Source organism: Brachyistius frenatus, unplaced genomic scaffold (assembly GCF_029030835.1).
Source record: "Brachyistius frenatus isolate BFR_SWC_R1_liver_20210118 unplaced genomic scaffold, ASM2903083v1 Contig_211, whole genome shotgun sequence".
Classification (NCBI taxonomy): domain Eukaryota; kingdom Metazoa; phylum Chordata; class Actinopteri; family Embiotocidae; genus Brachyistius; species Brachyistius frenatus.
In genome coordinates this window covers 385,490-406,886 of record NW_027210810.1, presented here as the reverse complement: position 1 = coordinate 406,886, position 21,397 = coordinate 385,490, and the positions used below count along the sequence as shown (strand labels likewise).

General features: G+C 47.0%; 2 protein-coding genes across 2 annotated transcripts; both read left to right on the top strand.

Annotated features, from left to right (window-relative positions):
- Positions 1–6,504: 6,504 nt before the first annotated feature.
- On the top strand, positions 6,505–15,597 carry LOC138633190 (cadherin-7-like). Its single transcript, XM_069719293.1, has 11 exons — positions 6,505–6,593; positions 8,752–9,046; positions 9,738–9,857; positions 11,547–11,714; positions 12,214–12,401; positions 12,879–13,132; positions 13,236–13,372; positions 13,453–13,574; positions 14,381–14,489; positions 14,589–14,840; positions 15,060–15,597. The coding sequence occupies exons 2-11, from the start codon at positions 8,815–8,817 to the stop codon at positions 15,575–15,577; spliced, it is 2,100 nt and encodes a 699-aa protein (XP_069575394.1). The 5' UTR covers positions 6,505–6,593; positions 8,752–8,814; the 3' UTR covers positions 15,578–15,597.
- Positions 15,598–17,833: 2,236 nt separating this feature from the next.
- Positions 17,834–21,342, top strand: dnajc1 (DnaJ (Hsp40) homolog, subfamily C, member 1). Its single transcript, XM_069719294.1, has 12 exons — positions 17,834–18,060; positions 18,456–18,557; positions 18,680–18,726; positions 18,845–19,010; positions 19,108–19,205; positions 19,290–19,383; positions 19,473–19,557; positions 19,742–19,905; positions 20,013–20,132; positions 20,283–20,331; positions 20,420–20,868; positions 20,984–21,342. The coding sequence occupies exons 1-12, from the start codon at positions 17,902–17,904 to the stop codon at positions 21,050–21,052; spliced, it is 1,602 nt and encodes a 533-aa protein (XP_069575395.1). The 5' UTR covers positions 17,834–17,901; the 3' UTR covers positions 21,053–21,342.
- Positions 21,343–21,397: the final 55 nt, after the last annotated feature.

The following is a 21,397-nucleotide window of genomic DNA, read 5'->3' as shown; positions in this document are numbered from 1 at the left end:
TCTTCCTCACCCTGTCGCTTCCTGTCGGCTGGTGCCACGGTGATGTGGACGTGCGTGTGTGTGTGTGTGTGTGTGTGTGTGTGTGTGTGTGTGTGTGTGTGTGTGTGTGTGTGTGTGTGTGTGTGTGTGTGTGTGTGTGTGTGTGTGTGTGTGTGTGTGCAAAGGGGGGCGGAGGGATGTCCTCTGTGGGTGTGTGTGTGTGTGTGTTAGGGACATCTTGACCCCCACCTCCCCCATTGAAGCTGAGCCAGGAGACTTTAAAATGCCAAACCTCTGAAACTGTCACCTTACATTACATGGACTGTAGCAGTGTGTGTGTGTGTGTGTGTGTGTGTGTGTGTGTGTGTGTGTGTGTGTGTGTGTGTGTGTGTGTGTGTGTGTGTGTGTATTGTAGAAGTCAACCTGTTTCATGTGTGTCAACTCGGTGTTGACTTTTTAGACCTTCAACCATTAAGACCTCCGTCTTTCCTCAACCTGACTGCAGCTATAATCTCTGTTCGTCATAAGAGATATCCAACGTCAGTGACGGAGGCTCCGCCACGTCGGTTGTGGGGTTTGAGTCTTTTGCAGGAAGTTGTTTCGCTGTCCAGGATTTTTACGTCCTGATTTTCAGTTGAGGAGGAAGTGAAACCCAGTTTCAGCGAGAACAGAAGGAAATGTTATATTTTCCAAAAAAAATCGCTCCAAAGGAAGCACATAGAGAGAAAGTAAAGAGGTTCTACTTACGAGCCTTGTGGTGCTCCGCAGGAGATGCTGAAGAGATGACACGCTATCAGCTGTGACGGGAACCGATTACAACACGACGTCTACCGACTCGAAGGCAGCGGAGAGGTCCAAGAGTGGTGCGACCCAAAACCTGAAAACTGTTCGGACATTGAATTTGTCCAAGAAGGAAACAACATTTTCAAAAAAGCTCTGATTTTCTGTGTGAGACGAGTTCTGTGTTTTTGCCCTTCACCTGGTGACCATCAAACTCACGACTCTGCCACTACGACTGGACCTGAGAAGCTCCGTTATACTGTGAGACACAATGAAGACACATAAACCAGGTCAGGTCCTGGAGGAAAACAGGTCCAGCTCCCGCTGCTGAAGTGTCCTCGAGCCGAGCAGTGACGCCGCTGCCGTTCGTAGGGCAGCTGATCTCAGCTCAGCGGCGCTCTTTGTTTTCCGTGCAGCTTATTTCCTGCATTTTCCTGCAGGACTCTGGTGAAAAGGTCTTCATCCGTCTCTGTTGTTTTTTTGGGTCGACGCAGAAACAATCAGCTCGTCCTCTGCTCCACTTCACACAGACACACCGAGGCGACACCGTACAAACAACCTGAGATGTTTCCCAGCATGCTCTCTGCCCAGGTACATGTGGACATGTTAGAGTGTGTGTATAGTCCACATGCTGGTCTCAGCCCAGACCAGATAACCGTTTTAGTCTTACGTTTTTTATATATTTTAGTATTCTTGTTTCACAGACATGTTTAGACATTTTGGTGTTTACTTTTTTTTCTTTTCAGTTTTTTTCTTTTTATGTTTGTATATTTCTGTATAGGTGTGTGTTTGTGTCTCCGAGCATGTGTGTTTTCGAGTCTTCGTGTGCGTGTTGCCTGCAGCAACCGTTGATTCACTTCCTGTGAACACCTGAGCTCAGATCTGCTGCAGGCGCTCTGAAATCAGAACACCTGAGACTCATCTGCCTCTGAGGCTCCGCCCCCTCCCCACCGCCGCCGCTGCCACCGCCACCACGAACACACACACACCTTCAGACACACTGCTGAGTCAGACTTCAGTTTGAAGTTGTTCACTCTTAGTTATTGAAAAAGCAGCACTTTCAATTGATTGCCTTAACTATGAATTACCGTGGCAACAGGTAAATAAAGATTCACAATGGCAACGGGTAATTAAGGAGCAGAGCCTCCGTTTGAATCCATTTGGGTCGTCTACCGACTCTGTCATTTCTTGTCTCTCTGGGTCGCCTGTTGTCTCTTCGGGTCGTCAATCGTCTTTCTGGGTCGTCTTTCTTCTCTGAGACATCCGTTGTCCTGATGTGTCTCTCGCACTGTTTACAGTTTCTCTCGGTCTAAATTTAAACTGATCTCCTGTCAGCCCGCTGCTCACAAACCTGCAGATGAACCTCAGCAGAATCTGATCTGCCGTCGACCCGCTGAGACTCAGCTGAGGAGATGAAGAGGAACGGTGGGTACTGAGGATGATGATGATGATGGGGAAGGTGACGGGGCGTCATCGCTTCAGCTTCTGAAGCTGGATTTTAACTGAAAGTATTCTTCGGTAGAAAAAAAAGTTGTAGTTTGAGTCCTTGTGTTTATTTTGTTGAGGAACAAATATTTTATCGAATGCAGTATCTTTCCAATAATCGACCGAGCTGACATTTAGCTGTGAGGTCATTAATTAATGAAAATGAAAGTTTATCAGCCTGCAGCTGATCAACGTCTGTGACGACCAAACAGCACGAGATGAAGTGTCATCTCTGAGGCATCCGTCCGTGTTGATCAATGAAAGCCTGATTAAAGTGTTTATGGGAATCGCTGAAACTCTGGATTATTTTTTTTACCTGAAGCACAGAAAGTTAATTGACTTTCAAGAGCTCGTCGATCAAAGCTGGAAAACATCGACTTCACAGAAAGATGAAAAAGAGAGAGCTGAGACCGCAAAAGCAAAATACTTGTAACATGTAGAAACGCATGAAAACACATTTAAATACAAATTAAAAAAAGATATAACATGTCAAATATAACAGGCGTGAACATCACGAGAACGTGTGGTCACATTGTAACCTCGGTTCTCTGAGTGAAGACACCGTCTGTCCAATGCGTTACATATCAGATATGTACGAGATGGACGGATAGTCTTGAGACGATAAGAGAACAGGTGTGAACTGAGGTGGACAATGTGAGGACAAAAGTGAACATTGTGAGAACGGAGGTGAGACGGAGGTTCAGAAAACACGTTCCGTGTGTTTGTTGTCACGGATACGAGGATAAAAGTGCTCACCTCCTTCTCTTTGTGTCTTCTTGTTCTCCTGCAGCTCGTTTGGTATTTGTTCTTCTGTCCTACTGTCTGACGTAAAGGTCAAGGATCTGGCCTCACACTGAGCCCTGCAGGAACCTATCCGTCCTCCTCACCTTTATTTTTTCAGCTTCCTCTCACCCGCACTCACTTTATTAGCAACTCTTATCCAGTTTGTGGTTCTCGGTTAAATGACACCGAGAGGTGTTTCCACGTCGTCCTTCTTCTTCTGTTAAACCTCTCAGTGAGGCGTCTCTTCTGGACCAGTCTTCGAGTCTTGAAGTGTTTGGTTGGATCCTGCCTGAGTAAGACTCTCCTGTTTTGCTGGTTCGAACAAACTGCTGCTAAACCTTTGGACCCGGTCGCACAAAAGTTAAACAGTCTGCACCTGTTTAGCGCCCGCCAAGGTGCTTTACAATTTCTGCCTCCCATTCACATAGAAATGGCAACGGTGCTGCCATGCAAGGTGCTCGCCTGCCGTGGACAAAGACACTGTGGCAAGTGAACAGTACAAACCGGGGTTTGAACTACCAACCTCAACATTAGTGGGCATCCCGCTTTACCGGCCGCCCCAAAGTCCTATGTGACTCCCCTTTAACATCAGCTCGCTATCAAATTAAGTCCAATTCCAGGTTCTGGTGTTCAGCTGCAGAGCCCTGCAGGATCAGAGATCTGCAGCTGGGGATCTGACGTCCTCAGGTTGGCGGGCCGGTCTTTGATCCAGACTGAAGACTAAAAGGAGACACAGCTGAACCCTAAAGCTGTCTCCCACATCTGAAGACACCTTGTTCAGACGTCTTTTCATATTTTCCTTCATGTCTTGTTTCATTTGATTCTTGTTTTTCTGCGAACCCCTTCGAGCAGTCGACTCTTGAAAGGTGCTAAATAAAGTCACTACTGATGTGCATGAGGTGGTCAGAATATTAGGAACGCCTTCAAACCTAACGCAGTCCAGGACAGCGTCGTGTTTGACCCTCTTCTCTTGCCCTTTCTGAACTTTCTTGCATTTTCCCCTGTAAAGACTTTTTGGGGAGGTTTTTGTTTTCTAAGGACTGACAGGGTTGAGTGCTGTGAATAAAAAAAAACATGTTCGCTCCTTTAATGCCTGCCACAAACTGAATAATGAACTGATCAGTAAAACTTCCTAATGCGGCACAGTTCCTCAGTCAGTATCGTAAAGATTTCTTATCTCGGATGAGTGCCGAGAGATAATGACATCCCGAAGGCTGTAAAATCTGATCTCAGCTTTGATGTTGATCGTTCAGCCGTGATGTTTTTATTCCTTCTCATCACACCGTTGACCTCCGTGTTCAAAAGAAAATCTCTTTGATTCGAGTTCCTCTGATTATTTTTAGAGTTAAAGTTCGTCTGCGGTTCATCGATCCATCACTGCTCTGCCGCAGTCGTCCGTGGGTTTAATTTTGGAAGTGATTATGACCGAGGAGGGCAGCAGCCTGTCAGACGAACTGAGGGGCACAGAGTCGACAGGAGACAGATTAAAGGCAGGAGGAGACAGGACGTCCTGCAGGAAACAAGACAACAACAGCGACTGATCACAAACACACGCAAAGGCCAACAATCTGTTCATTCCGCCAATCATCAATCCATACATCAGTTAACACATCAGTCATTAAATCAGTTGGTTGATCAGGTGAAATCACAAATCCATAAAAAAAGGAGATTGATTGTCTTTGAACAGAAGCAGATGGGACTTTTCTTATAAAGATGTATCAGAACATCTGCAGCAATATAACATGACACCTGGTCAAGCTGAGTCAGGTGTGTCTGTGTAACATCACAGACCACAAAGGAGGTCCTGACCCTGGAGAAACTGCAGCAGCATCAGTAACTGTTGATGTCTCATGTGACTCCACCCCCACCCCCCTCCTCCTCCTTCTCCTCCTCCTCCTCCTCCCAGAGTGAATGGGGTCTCTGCAACAGACGGCCGAGCGACAGCAGGATACTAACAGAAAGTGAGAGAGAGAGGCAGAGTCGCTGTGAGCTGCTGCTGATTTCATCCTCCTGTCATCACTAATCAGTCTGCTGTGATTACTGATCAATAACCAGGAAACAAGGACTCACAGATCAGCCGCTGGACGGTAAGAGCTTCTTTCTCCAGCTTTATGTGTTTAACTCCCGAGTCAAAGTCCATTGGAAATACCTGCAGATTTTTAGGTGTGTGTGTGTGTGTGTGTGTGTGTGTGTGTGTGTGTGTGTGTGTGTGTGTGTGTGTGTGTGTGTGTGTGTGTGTGTGTGTGTGTGTGTGTGTGTGTGTGTGTGTGTGTGTGTGTGTGTGTGTGTGTGTGTGGAGTCGGAGCAGCATCGCTTTCTGTTCGCATCGAAGTTCAGTGATTCTCGTCAGTTTACTGGAGCAGATTGAACAGGATAAACTGCAGCCTTGTGATCAAATTAACACGTCCGTCACACAATGAAAAGCAACGCAGACTAAAAAATATTTGAAAATGTTAGGACGATGATTTTCATCAGCAGAAGTCACGGCTGTTCCTGTTGTGTTTTGATGTTTTATATCATGTTTGTTTAAAGCATCATTCAGGCAGAAAGAGTGTAAATAAAGAGACAGCAGACTCTTTAAAAGCAGTTAGAGAAGTAGATTTGTTCTTTCCTCTGCTTTAAATTAAATCATGTTTGGGATCCACTGAATCAGTGAAACAAATATTCTTCTGACTAAAGACAGTTAGAACAGTTATATTGTTTTGTACTTTATTATAAAGTTTTATTTATATATATATATATATATATATATATATATATATTATTGATATATATATATATTTTTATATATAAAATCGGATTTTTCAGAATTCGGTTATTTGGGAACTCAATAATACCACACTAATACACAATAGTACACAATAATCAGAGACAGTTATGAATCAGAATTTGGGTTTTGAGAAGGACTGTGCTTCGTCTGTCAGGCTGAACTCTGGGCAAAAAAACTGAAGTTTACAGTGAAATATTTTTTCTGTTTGTCTCAAAGGACCTGATTGGACGTCACCTGTGTCTTCTCACTGGATGTCTTTGTCTCCGCCTCACTGGACGGACTGGACAGTCTGACATATTTTTGTTGAACAGTTTTACATGTTTTTTTAAGTTTGACCAATTTCTGTTCAACAGTTTGATGTCTTTTTTTGGACAGTTTGATGTATTTTCTTTGGACAGTCTGACGTAGTTTTCTTGGACAATTTCACATATTTCTGTTGGAAAATTTGACGCATTTTTGCTGAACTGTCTCACTTGTTTTTTTTGGACAGCCTCACCTCTCTTTGTTGGACAGTTTGATGTCTTTTTGTTGGACAGCCTTTGTCTCCTCAGAGATGAACTGTCTCTGTGTCCTGAGCGTGCTCGGCGTGTTCGTCCTGTCCCGGTGGGAGGAGTCAGGCTGCAGGGCGATGATGCTGAACTCAGTGGTCGTCCCTCAGGTGTCGGGAGGAGGAAGAGGAGGAGGAGGAGGAGGAGCAGGGGTCCCCTCCCACCAGAGGAGGAAGAGGAGCTGGGTGTGGAACCAGTTCTTCGTCCTGGAGGAGTACACGGGAGACGAGCCGCTGTATGTCGGAAAGGTACGAACAGTTGATGTTTGATGGGAGTGACGGCTCCGCCTGCATTTAACAGAACAGCTGCATCAGTCCACTTCTTTAGAAATATGTATTCTCTCTTCATTGTCTCTGTCTCTTCAATTATGACTAATGACTGGGGGGGTGCGTGGGGAGTGAACTAGGTCTGACAGTCTAGCAGAGGGGACAGTCACATGACTCACACATTAAACAGGAAGTTGGCGTCCCGACTCCAGATTTTACAGGTAACGGAGGTCTTCATCCAATAAAGGAAGTCCATTAGAAATGAGGTTCGTACACAGAACCGGCCGTTGGGACGATGAAGGCCTGTGATGCAAACCTCACCTGGACCAGTTGGTTCATCGGGGTCTCACGGTGACAGCAGACCGAGCAAAAAAAAAAATTCCCCTTGGGGATTAATAAAGTAACTACCTAACTTAACCTAACCAAAGAATCCGAGGCCTCTCTCTTCCAGCTGTTCCTCGGGGACCCTGAGGTGTTCCCAGGCCTGACGCCCCACACATGTATAATTCCTTCACACTGAATGTCCTCCGTTGAAGATTCTTCCTCTTAAGATCAGGGATGTTGCTTCACCCCGAGATACCGAAGGCTTTGCTGGGTCTGTCTTGGAGGTCAGGGACAGAATAAAATGGACAGTTCGCGTCTACACGGGATACTCCTTCTTCGAACCACCGAGGCCTCCGGCATGAATGAGTCTTCTTCATCCGGTCTGACGTCTGTCCTCTTATCAACCCACTGGGGCTCTGAATGACCTTTCACCAAGAAGCAGTATTGGACTTTGGCGAGCTTAATTATTCCTTTAAAAGACCAGAACCCAAACCCAGAGAAAGTGGGTGGATGGAGTCGCAGGGGGAAGGTTCAGGTCCCGAGTCCTGGCTGAGGTTCAGTTGGAGTCACTGCAGACTGTTCTGTCCTAAATCAGACCGCCATGTCTCTCTGACACAAGAGCAGATTAACCTGATTAACACTACGATGAATGAAAACATAATTTGCCCTCAGGGTGTTTGTCATTCAGCGGAGCATAAACACTGTTGGTGCATTTGTTGGTCTCCTTTGACCCTTGAATGTGTGTGTATATGTGTCTGTGCGACCTCCTCAGCCCTCAGATCTGATCTGCCCTCCGATTGGACAAGGCAGCTGTCTGTGAGACGATTATGCTGTACATGTGAACCCTCAGATCGCCCTGTGGCATTGTGGGAGATGACGAACACACTGTTTGTCTTTGAGAGGCTGGCTGCGCTGATTGAAGCTGACAGACCAGACTGAGCCTCAGTGTGTGTCTGCGTGTGTGTGTTGTACATGTTGTATCGGTGTTACAGTAAACCAGTGATTCCCGCTTAGAGCCTTGAGCCTCGAGCTGGAAGGCCGAACAGTCGAACTACAACCGGTCAAATAAAAGAAAAGGTCATTTAACTTGATTTTAGCACAGACAACGGTGTCCATGTGGGCCTACAGGTCCAGGTTCTAGATGTGATCCTGGTTCTGAGTCTGATACTGGTTCTATGACAGATTCTGTTCCTGAGTCTGATCCTGGTTCTTTCTCTGATTCTGGTTTTGAGTCTGATCATGTTGGAGATGCGGGGTTTAAATCTGGGGACGGGCGAGCGGTGGATCTGAGTCGATCTGATTGGGAACCAGGACACAACGCCCCGCCCACCTATAGCGGAATCCTGACTGCACCACAGGCCTGTCAATCAAACAGATACGCCCACAAACAGAGGCATAATATCAAATTAATGATAGAGTTATTTTTAGATGGACTGCCAGAAAGCTATCAAGAAGGAGTGACTTTAGCAAATGACACCAAAATGACTCATGAAAAAAATTATGGATGTCTTTCATCTTCTCCAGAGAAGTTAAATGGAAGTCAGTGGAGCCAGAGCCTAATTGGAGCCGACCCCCTAGTGGCCCTCGGCGGTATTACAGTTTAAGGCACTTCTGCATTGGCCTCATTTTTCAGACCCAGAAGCTACGTCCACTTTTAGATACAGTCTATGGTGGAGGCACTGTATCCAATCTATCAATGCATCAGTGAATCAAACTGATCCCTACATGAAACATTTGACAGCGAACCAGTCTGAAATGTTGTACTGTTCCTGTAACTGAACGGTCCACCGGCTGGTTTCTGGTCTGGTCCCTGCAGCTCCACTCTGACGTGGACAAAGGTGACGCTCAGGTGAGGTACGTCCTGAGCGGCGAAGGAGCGATGTCCATCTTCACCATCGATGAGGACACCGGAGACATCCACGCCACCAAGAGGCTGGACCGGGAACAGCAGGCCTACTACACCCTGAGAGCTCAGGCTCGGGACCGAAACACCAACCTGCCGGTCGAACCCGAGTCCCAGTTCATCATCAAAGTCCAGGACATCAACGACAATGAGCCCAAGTTCCTGGACGGACCGTACACTGCCAGGGTGGCCGAGAGGTCTCCTGTAGGTGAGTCTGGACTGAGAACAAGTCCAATCTGCTCTCTGAAGCTCACTGACATCATAAATACATTAAATGGAGTCTACAGCTAGTTTCTTTCTATTTAGACAGAATTTGTTTCCTCTGCTGAAAATCGCTCAGATCACAACCGGAAATCAGCCCTGAAGGTTCTGCTCTTATTGTGAAAATCAGAGCTCAAACAGGCTCTTAATGTGAAACTCAGACCTGGTGCAAAAGTTTTTTTAGCCTTTATGTTCGCTTCAAATGAACGTTTTACGAACATGCAACCCTGGTCGATTAGAACTAACCCAAAGAGTTTGGTGTCCTGGTAAAAGATTCTTCTTCTTCTTGTTTGATTTTACTGGCGGACTACAAACCAATGTTAAAGGTGCATGCCGCCACCTACTGTACGGGAGTGTCTAAAATTATAACTTTACATACAGGTTATACTCTCTAATAGCTTTCTAATAGCACATGTTAAACTGCCTCTTTGTGGTTACAAATCCCACATTTATCTGTTCTGGTAAAAGATTTACACACGCTTCTGATTTTATTGTTGCAGTACCGTGAGCGTCCACAAAGACTAGATCACTTTTGTCCCTAATATGATGTGTTTCGGTTTGATGGCCTTAGTTTGAATCAAAAAGTTATCTTTGTTCAAATGAAACATGATTTTGAACATTCAGGTGTTTTTCTACAGGTACCTCTGTGGTGACGGTGGTGGCGACAGACGCTGATGATCCGACGTACGGAAACTCTGCCAGACTGGTTTACAGCATCCTGCAGGGTCAGCCGTACTTCTCAGTGGAGCCAAAGACAGGTGAGAACACACCTGGACAATTCAAATCAGTTTTACTTGCACAGTCCCACATCCCGTCACAAGTTATTTCACGGCATATGATATAGTAGCTCAGGTCATGATTGTGCCCATGTGAAACATGTATTTTGTCAATGTGAAATATGTGGCAGCCTGGACATGTTGGGGTGAGTGGAGAGTAGAGAGAGAAAAGAAACAACAGAGATATAATAACGTTTAGGTGCTGCTAGAAGAACTGCATAAAGAGACAATTAACAAATAATAAAACTATGGGAGTGAGACGGCACAAAGGTGATGAGATGCAATGGTGGCATATATAATAGTGATGTTAGATGCTTCACATGTTAAAGCCTGGAGAGTGAAAGGCAGAGAGCTCGGTGCTTCAGTCTATGCCTGTGACAGCATAACTAAGGGATGGTTCAGGGTCACCGATAAGCATTTGTCAAATAGGCAAGTTTTCAGCCTAATCTTAAAAGAGGAGGGTGTTCTCTTCCAGAAAATCAGACCGGGAGCTGGTTCCACATACGAGGAGCCTGAAAGCTGAAACTCTTTTGCTCATTTGAAGCCAGTGATATAAAACCGTTTCCTGTGTTTACTCCCCACCACCCCCCTGACAGAGAGGAGGTGAGATGACCCCCCCCCCAAAACCCCTTCCTCCGCTGCCAAGGGATCAGATCAAAGCTGATTAAAAGAGCGTCGGCCTCCTGTTCCTCTGAACTGTATTTAGTGAAGTATTAAACAGAGGTCACGTGATGTTATCCTCTCACTTCACACAGAAATAATCACACACGTTCAGTTTGTTTGGGGATCATCATTTAGAAAATGACCGACATCTGAACCACTGGAACCAAAATGATTTCATCTGTTTTTATGTGATGTCGACATGTGGAAATACGATGATGAGTGGAACACAGAACTGAAGCAGGAGATGTGAAACCTCTTTAACCCTCTGAACTCATTATTTCCTCTCAGTTTTAATCAAACGTTGTCGGAGTTTTTGAGTGTCAGGGATCAGCTTGTCTTTATGAGATGATGCTGCAGAAAAAGGTCGTCTGTGACACAGTGAAGCAAAGCTGGGATTAAACGACTCGAATTCAGCCCGATTTACACGCGACGTTGACAAGTAATTTCCAGAGTCTGTCCCCGATATGAACGTCGGGAACAAACAAATTGTGGCCTAATTGAGGGACAGCAATGGGATGTGTTCCTTGGCGTCGACCAATAGGATGACAGATAATGTGGGATGCTGCAGGTACAGAGGAGTGGACTGTTGAGACAACTTTTAGTGTTTCCTCAAGAGAGTAAAAAAGATAAATGTTGGTGAGAAATTGCAGCGGCACTTTGGCAACCTGGTGAATGATAACAACGATTGACAACTTCTTCACCCTCCTCCCCGACGACACGGGAACTCACGCGCAGAGCTGAACAATGAGCAGTCCGGGTCGTACGAAGACACGGCAAGAATTTATGGCACTTTGATCGTGTAATCCGACACAGTTTTACCATCATTTAAGAGAAATGCGTCGTGTAGTCGGATCCTGGCAGAAGTCACCTCAAACATTCTCTGTTCGACCAAATTAAACATGGATTCATCCGAACACACGGCAGATCGATGTGGATTTTATCGTGATTACATGAAAATCAACGTCAGTCACAATGTTCTGGATCACCACAGTCTCACCTGTCCTGCAGGTGTGGTGCGGACGGCTCTACCCGACATGGACCGAGAGATGCGGGACCGTTACCTGCTGGTCATCCAGGCCAAAGACATGACTGGTCAGATGGGAGGTCTGTCAGGAACCACATCCGTCACCGTGACGCTGACCGACGTCAACGACAACCCGCCTCGCTTCTCCCGCAGTGAGTCCGAACTCTGACCTGTAGTTATGACATCACAGACTGAGTCTGACCTCTAACCTGTAGTTATGACATCACAGAAACACAGTCTGACCTATGACGTGCCATTATGACATCACAGACACAGTGAGTCCGAGCGCTGATCTGTAGTTATGACATCACAGACACACCCTGACCTCTGATGTGCAGTTATGACATCACACAGTCTGACCTGCGATGTGTAATTATGACATCACAGACACCGTCTGACCTATGACATGTACTTAAGACACACATGCTGCGTTCGAATTTTCCACTTGTGCACTACATATTATACTACATAGTGAACAAAATCCACTCTGATTGGCCACTTGTTCACTTTGTAGTGTGCTATATAGAGTACTAGTGGACAAAGCAGCAACAGTCTGACATCTGACGTGCAGTTATGACATCACAGACAGGTATTAGTACTGTGTACCGGTGTGTACTAATCCCTCTGTACCGGTGTGTACCTGTGTACCAGAGAGTTACCAGTTCGGTATTCCGGAGTCAGTTCTGGTGTCGGCTGTGGTCGGTAAGATCAAAGCTCTGGATCTGGACGTTGGTACAAATGCTGAGATGGACTACAGGATCCTGGACGGAGACGGACTTGGAACCTTCAGGATCCTCACTGATCCCGACACACAGGAAGGACTGCTCACCTTACACAAGGTACCGGTTTGCTGTGAACAGGTTCTGGTCACCAGCAGGTCACAAACATCTTTCAGTAGATCTGATGTTTTTCTCTGACTTTAAAGTGATTCAGAGGGTTTTAAGCGTCCGTCCTCTCTGATCCAGAATCCAGCTCTCGGGACATGTGCAGCTCTGAACTCTCTGCCTGTGTGATTATTGCATTAGTCTGCACAGCTTTGCGTCGCGTCCCAGAGGAGAGACTCTGCTGCCCGGCAGCTGCTAACTACACTTTAAATTTAGATTCATGTCAGTGATGCATGTAAAGACAAAACGATCTGTTATTTCTACGTCGAAGAGAAAATTCTCCGAGTTTCAATAAGTGTCCTAAAAATATGTTTGAAGCCTCGTGGCCTTTTACATCAGGCTTCACTCCGTTTCATGTCGACATCAGAATCCTGACGCGTGTCCTGATTTTGATGATGTTCATGACGATGACATCGACTCCGTCCCCCACAGACTCTGGACTTTGAAACCAAGTCCACCTACACTTTACGGGTCGAGGCGTCCAATCGGGACGTGGACACTCGTTTCCTGTCGGTGGGTCCGTTCAGGGACGTGGCGACGGTTCGGCTGCTCGTGGAGAACGTGGACGAGCCCCCTGTCTTCTCGTCCTCCGCCAGCCGGATGGTGGTCTCTGAGGCGGCTCCGGTGGGAACTGATGTGGGATCAGTTTCAGCTCATGACCCCGACGCCTCCAACAGTCCCATCAGGTGAGACGAGGGCTCGACCAACCACCTGTCTCTTTTTCGGTCCGTCTCTCCATCTCTCACCCCGTCTGTCTGTCTGTCTGTCTCTCCGTCTGTCTGTCTGCAGATATTCTATAGACAGGAAGACAGACGTTGATCGTTACTTTGACATCGACAGCAGTTCAGGTTTGATCACCACGAACAGACGTCTGGACAGAGAGATCAGCGTCCTGCACAACATCACTGTTGTCGCCACGGAGATCTGTAAGTCCCACGACTTCCCGTCTGGTGATGACGTAAACTGTATGACAGAAGTACCTGACAGGTGTGTCTCTGTGGGTTAGTGGATAAGTCTCAGGTGGGGAAAGCTGTGGTTCTGGTCTCCGTGACGGACGTTAACGACAACGCGCCGAGCTTCGCCATCGAGTACCAAACGTTCGTCTGTGAGAACGTCCAACCTGGACAGGTACGCCTCACCTGCTTGATACACAGTCGTCTTCACGTCACATGTCTCCACTTCATCTGTTCAGTGCATCAGGCATCAGTACACACAGGAGAGCATCTGTACAAACATTAGAACATCTGTAAAACCAGGAGAACATCTGTACAACATTAGAACATCTGTACAACATTAGAACATCTGTAAAACCAGGAGAACATCTGTACAACATGAGAACATCTGTAAAACCAGGAGAACATCTGTACAACATTAGAACATCTGTGAAAACAGGAGAACATCTGTACAAACATTAGAACATCTGTAAAACCAGGAGAACATCTGTACAACATTAGAACATCTGTGAAAACAGGAGAACATCTGTACAACATTAGAACATCTGTAAAAACAGGAGAACATCTGTACTGGACAGCAGACAGATGCAGATTAACAGGAATCTTGACGGGGAAAATTAAGATGATTTTACTGGAGCAGCATAAACTAAACAAGCAAACAGCAGGTGGAGTTCAGGTCGCTGCAGCCGAGGATGGAGTCAGTGTTACTGGAGGCGTCGGTCTGCCTCAGTCTGGTGCAGCCGTGACCTCTGATGGCACTGACATAAATAATCAGTTATTTACTTTGACCGAGTCGCTTCATCTCTGAAATCTGCTTTAATCTGTTTTTGATCTTCATCCAAATGTCCCATTAGTTACACTAATCTGATGTCACATGACCCGGATCAGTGATGTCACATGACCAGGGCCGGACCTGAGAAACGTGACTAATTTGTTTCCGGCTCATTCTGTGTCAGTTGACCTTTGACCTTTGACCCTCAGATCATTGAAACTCTGAGTGCTGTGGATCCAGATGAACCAGAGAACGGACATCACTTCCTGTTTTCTCTGGCTGCTGGGAACCTGAACTTCACCCTGACAGACAACAACGGTACGGTCCATATTTTTGATGTAACCCGAGAACACCCCGTTTCACACCTGCTGACATAACTCTGATGTTTCCTCCTCTCGCCTGTCCATCTGTGCTCAGACAACACGGCGTCCGTCCTGACTCGGCGAGCGGGTTTCCTGCAGCAGGATCAACCGGTTCACTTCCTGCCGGTGGTGATTTCGGACGGCGGCAGTCCGACTCTCAGCAGCACCAACACGCTGACCGTCACCGTCTGCGAATGCGACCTGCAAGGAAACCGCCGCCGCTGCAACCAGGGGGCTTCAAGGCTGCTGGCAGACGGCCTCAGCACTGCAGCTGCCGTCCTCCTCACCTGTGTCCTCACAATGCTGGGTATGATCAGAGACGGCCCCAAAAACCCCGCCCCCTCAGGTTAAATGAATCAATTGATTAATCGCTCGGTCGGTCAATTGCTCGGTTGATTGGTTGGTCAGTTCATTGATTGATTAATTGATTGATTTATTTCGTTTTGACGAACTCAGGGCTCACAGCTGTCAAGCTTTGCCTCGTTACGTTGTGATCTCGACTCTGCTACCTTCCTGTTTCCCTCAGGCGTTGTCATGGTAACGGTTGCCATCAGACGCAGGCGGAGTGAGCCTCCGTTTATGGATGATGAGCGAGAAATCCGCGAAAACATTGTTCGTTACGACGACGAAGGCGGAGGAGAGGAAGATACCGAGGCCTTCGACATGTTCGCTCTGAGACACCTGAACCAAACGAAACTCATCGAGCGAGCCGCCGCCGTCGCCGCCGTCGCCGTCGCCGCCACCGAGCCGCCGCTCGTCCCCAGAACACCAGAGTCCAGGACAGATAACAACTGGTTGTTCCAGGAGTTCATCAGGGACAAGCTCCAGGAGGCAGACCTGGACCTGACGGCGCCCCCCTATGACTCTCTGCAGACCTACGCCTTCGAGGGCAGCGGGTCGGCCGCAGAGTCGCTCAGCTCATTAGACTCGTTAAACTCGTTGGAGTCTGAGCAGAGGTACGACTTTCTGAGCGAGTGGGGGCCGAGGTTCAGGAAGCTCGCAGATCTCTACGGACAACACGAGGGAGGAGGGGTCGCTTCGTAGCCCTGCGTCCGCAGGGGGGGGGGGGGGGGGGGGGGGCGCTCTTACAGGTGTGTGGATACAGCAGGTAGAGTGGGCGCGGTTAGTGGGAACTGTCCTCGGCCGAGCAGCACCGAGGTCTGCCTGGCTCAGGGGGCAGTGGGAGGGGGTGTTTCTGATACCCAGCATGCATTTCTGTGGTGAACAGTCGTTCCAGATTGTCTCTGACGATCCTGAGGACCCTTCTTGAAGTCCGCCGTGTTTGTAGTCCAATGAGAAACTGCATCATTCAGTGTTTCTGAATGCAGCACAATGAGAAGCAGCTGCTGTTAATGATCAATAAATCTCTAATCAACTGACCGTAGGTGTAGTCTTACCTGAGTGAACCAGGATGACACTCCACTCAACTCAAAGCCTCGTTTTGATCCGCTCCCGTTTGCCCCGTTGAAATTACTGCGTTACACGTTAATACAAACTCAACATGTCCTGTGTCTGTTTCAAATTAAAAGCCCTCTACCCTTTCAGTAGACAGAAACCCCGTCATTTCTTAACAAGGACTTTTATTGTGAAACGTTTGCAGGAACGTGTGTTGTGAAATCGGTAAGTCACACTTTAGGGAGTAATCCAGAACAACTGTTGAAAATAGTATGATTTATATTGTTGACTTTAAAAGGATGAGCAACAAAAATTATTTAAACTACATTATTGACTATTGTATGTCAACCTGCCTCCACAGTGGTTACACAATCCTAGAAATGAGCCACAACTTAACAAACAGCACTACACACCCGCAACTGACCAATCACACACAGTCATGTGACATTTTATTTACTGGTGCAACAGGTCTGTCAATAGTTTAATAATAACCTGAATATTGATGATTGATATTGTTTCCACCTTTTACACTAAGAGTCCTCGATTGTTCACCTGACCATCGGTGTCACATGATCTGTGATGTCACCTGCAGGTGTATTCTGACGGACCTCGACCTGAGTCCACGTTGAAAAAACGAGGATAACGTCAATGTGAAGAACAAATGATGTCATCAGTCTCCCACACGAGTCTCCAAATGTCGAACATGTTTGAAAAATATGTACGAGAGCGATCTGCTGACTGGTTCCGTCACTCCCGAATACTTCCTGCTGCTGCTTCACATTAAAAATAATAATAATAATAATAAATTTAAAAAAAAAACTTTCCACTAACTCAAGAGTTCCTAATTAAAATGATTATTGTTGTTGTTGTTGTTGACATGTTACAAACCAAAACAAACAAAAAAACTGAACAGAGGAAATTAAAGAAATCCAACAAACTCAAAATGTGTTCCAAGTCTGAGTCACTTTACAGAAATAAGAGGAGAATCTCACCGAAGTGTCAAAGTTGGTTGTGTTGTCAATTATGTAAATATGTGTTGTGGCGGCATTTCACTACTTTTACATATTACATCAGAATTACGCAACACAAAAACACTACACGTCATCGCCAACGATCGACTGCGCTCTTATCACCTACTCTGAGGTACATGTGTGACATTTTGAGGACTATTAACCCACCTGAATGTAGTAACCAAGAGGCAGGACGCCATCCAGTGACGTGTCTGGGTATTACACTGGCATCGTAACAATATGAAAAGACTACGATGGATTCAGCTTTTAACTGCTTTTTAAAGACACAATAATATTAAAATAAATAAATAATGGGTTGTCTACTTTTTACTATTTTTACTTATTAGCCCAGAAATTAGTTGTCACATTGCTTTTTACTGTGTTTTCTTTACACGTAATTCAATTATGTATAGGATTTTTTTTTTTTTTTTTTTTTTTTTTATTTTTTTAACACTTAACAGTTGGATGTTTCAGCAGGTGTGTACAGATGTTTCCAGGTCTCTAAATCTTTGAATGTGAAATTCTCGAAGTCAGTCAGAGGCACAGACTGTATATAAAAGAAAAGGTCAGAGGTGGTGCTCAGAGGAACAGCGCCACCTGCAGATTAAAACTGAACAGATTTACTGTGTCGGACGTTGCAGCCGATGGTATTATTATTATTTTCTAATGATCGTGGATTTTTTTTTGTACAACTATTAACTATCAGCCGTGGATTTCTGTGACTTGAGAATGAAACTCAATATTTGTTTTGTTTTGTTTTGTTTTGTTTCTTCTCTTCAGTCTGTAGTTGTCTGCTCCTTCTGCAGATGTCGCTGTAACACAGATTACTTTTATTTTGAAAGCGCTGTTCAACCCGGATGTGACGATCTTTTCCGGGGCGCGCTCTGTGTTGGCTGACAGACCGGAGCGGTACCGTGTCTTTAGCTCGTGCTTTATCCGGTTCGTCGGCGCGGTTTGTTGGCCATGGAGGTCTGCGCGGGTCCGTGCGGGTCTCTGCTGGTCTGCCTGACCTTGTTAGCCTCTACGGTCCCCCCTCTGACCGCCTGGGATGCGGACCTGGAGCTGCTGGACCTGGTGGAGGAGATCCCCGAGACCTTCTACAAATTCATGAACCTGGACCAGGTCTGTGTTAAAACTGCGCGAGCCCGCGGGCTAGCCGTCTCCATGGTAACCGCACAGCTGCAGCCAGCTGAGTGCTAACGTGAAGATACGGGTGCCACGTACACGCGCAGCAGGGCTAAGCTAGTTAGCATTGAGAGCTAATCCAGGTGGCTGATCTTGGACCCGTGAACCCAGTTCAGTGCGACTGACCGGTGTAAACGGTCCGGTTCCGGTCCGGAGCAGATGACCGAGGTTAACCCCGGCAGGCTAACAGGCAGCTGTTGCCGACAGCTGTTTCAGGTGGTTCACACTCCATCCTCGGCTGCAGCGAACCTGAACTCTTGTTTGCCTGTCTGTCTGCTTGTTTGTTTGTTTGTTTGTTTGTTTGTTTGTTTACCACCTATCTGTCTCTCCAGGACGCCTCAGCAGTGGAGATAAAGAAGGCGTACCGCCGGTTGTCTCTCACTGTGCATCCCGACAAGAACAAAGATGAAAATGCTGAAACTCAGTTCAGACAGGTGGGAAAATACACAACACAACACAATCACTAACCACGCAAACGTAAACAGACAACTCCGCAAAACAACACAACAAACAGCAGCTGAGATTCAATTATGTTTGCTTGTTTGCTTGTTTTTAGTTGGTGGCCATTTATGAAGTCCTGAAGGACGAGGAGAGACGACGGAAGTGAGTGTTTCATTTTTACGTCCCTGCAGGCTCTCAGCCAATCAGAGCACAGACTCAGACCTCCGAACTGTCCCTCCCAGATGTTTTAATCAGGAGTCACCTGTGTGCGTCTTTACAGGTATGACGACATCCTGGTCAACGGGCTCCCTGATTGGCGGCAGCCGGTCTTCTACTACAGACGGGTGAGGAAGTTGAGCAACACAGAGCTGGGCTTCCTCCTCTTCCTCATCCTCACCGTGGGACACTATGCCGTCATCTGGTCCATCTACCTGGAGAAACAGCTGGTGAGACAGCCAATCAGAACACAGGAGAGCAGACCCGGGCAGCCAATTAAGACAGAGCACACCGTGTGACCTGACAATGAATCCTCCATGTTTCCAGGATGAGCTGCTGAGCAAGAAGAAGAAAGAGAAGAAGAAGAAGATGAGCTCCAGACCTGCCGAGGAGCTCCGGTGTATCGGCCAGGACCGGACCGACAGGTGCAGTTGTGACACGTTTACAGCGGGTCTTCCTGTTTGTTGATTTGTTTGTGTTTGTTACTGATTAACTGATTGTTGTTTCAGAGTTCTGGACCGACCTCACTGGCAGGACATCCTCCCTCTGAAGCTCAGCATCTGGCTGTACATGTCCGTCAAAAACCTGCCGCAGACCGTCCAGGTAGGAGGGGAAGCAGTCAGGGATCAGTCCTGGTCCTGGTCTCGGTCCTGGTTGAAGTCCTGGTCTCAATCCTGGTGTCTGTGTTGCAGGAAGTGAAGCAGTACTACGAAGAGTATCAGCAGATGAAGCAGCAGCAGAAAGAAGAAGCTGAAGCTGAACAGGAAGTTGTCCCAAGTAAATAGTGTTCCTTCCAGGCTGCCGTAGTTTGTTTCAAAATTACTGATCAATAAATACAATATAATTTAATAAACAAATGACTTTGATATCAGTGTTCCGGTGTCGGACTTCGGCGCCTGCACCTGAACGCACCCCCAGACTGTGTTTAGTTTAAGTCCCTCTGCTGTGTCCGTCTTTACAGGAGAGAAGAGGCCGAAGGTGAAGAAGCCGAAGGTGGAGTTTCCCGTTTACGAGCCATCTTCACAGAACCTGAACTACCACGGCTACGACCAGGCCGCCTCCATCGAGGACATTGAGGACCAGATGGACGACTGGCTGCAGGACCGCAGAGGTGCAAAGAAGAAGGTCTGATCTTATTGATAATTAATTACTCTGATCAATTTGGAGTCCTCCGGCTGTCTCTATGTCCTCCGACCGTCTCTGTGTCCTCAGACTGTCTCTGTGTCCACCAGGCCTCCGACTGGACGGAGGACGAGGTCAGCCTCCTCAGCAGGTTGATGGTTAAATTCCCAGGAGGAGCTCCGGGCCGATGGGAGAAGATCGCCCACGAACTGGGTCGATCAGTGACGGACGTGAGTTTGAACTGGTTACAGTATCTGGTCCTGGTACTGGTCCTGGTCCTGGTCCTGGTCCTTCACCTGGGTACTGACTTTAGAAGCTGATCTCGATCTGAGAACCAACTTCCCTGTAAAACCTCAAACTGAATCCGTTTTCTTCAACAGGTGACGACTAAAGTCAAACAGGTGAAAGACAGCGTGAGCCACACTTCAGGTAAACTCTACTGAGGTTCTACTGTCAGTATCGGGTTCTAATGTCAGCTGCAGCGAAATGTGACGTTCTCTCTGTGGTGGTGTTTCAGGTCTGGTGAAGCTGTCAGATTTGAAGAGTCCTTCTCTTCCTGTGAAGCCATTTCTTGTCAGTGACAACATAATGACTCAGAGGGTGGCCGGGGCCTTTGAGCGGGAGCAGGAGGAAGAAGAGGAGGAGGAGGAGGAAGAGGAGGAGGAAGTAGCTCCGGCCGTCCGAAGGAGGAGCAGGAAGGGAACAGCAGCAGCAGGAGACGAGGGGGAGATGAAGGGCCGAGGTCGTCGGCAGAGAGATTTCGACCCAACAGCGGTGGAGGAGGAGGAGGCGGAGCCTCATGAAAACAAACAAAAGGCAGAATCTCAAGAGAGCAAAGAGAAGGCGGAGCCCTCCGTCTGGACTCAGAACCACCAGAAACTTCTGGAACTTGCTCTGCAACAGTTTCCCAGAGGAACCCCAGAACGCTGGGACCGAATCGCCAAGGTGGTCCCGGGAAAGACCAAGGTGAGAGAGACGGAAATGACTGATTGATAACTGATGGTGATCTGATCGAACACTGACGTGTGACTTACTTCTTAATTCTTTAATCTTAAACTGATTTCATTTCTATTAATTGCAGGAGGAGTGTATGGTTCGTTATAAGATGCTGGCTGAGCTCGTTCAGAAGAGGAAACAGGCCAAGAGCTGATGAAAGGTCTTGACCCTTGACTCTGCCTCCTCATGCTGTGACCTCTGACCTCCTGACAGGTGAATCATCAGGTGACCTTTGATGTTCTGTCGCCTCCTAATTGGACTGAATCACGGCGTGTGTTTTTATCTGTATGGCGCAGCGTCTCACCTTCTCAGGTGTGTTTTATAACTGATGTGTCAAAGGAAGCAGGTCACCTGTCTGACCTCACAGCTTCACGTGCCTTAGCTCCGTTCAGCATGCTGCCAAACGTGTGTTCACCGATCAATAAACAGTATTTATTATCTCGTGCAGTTTGTTTTTTCATTGTTTACAAAATAAAAAGTTGAACATTTTCATGAATGG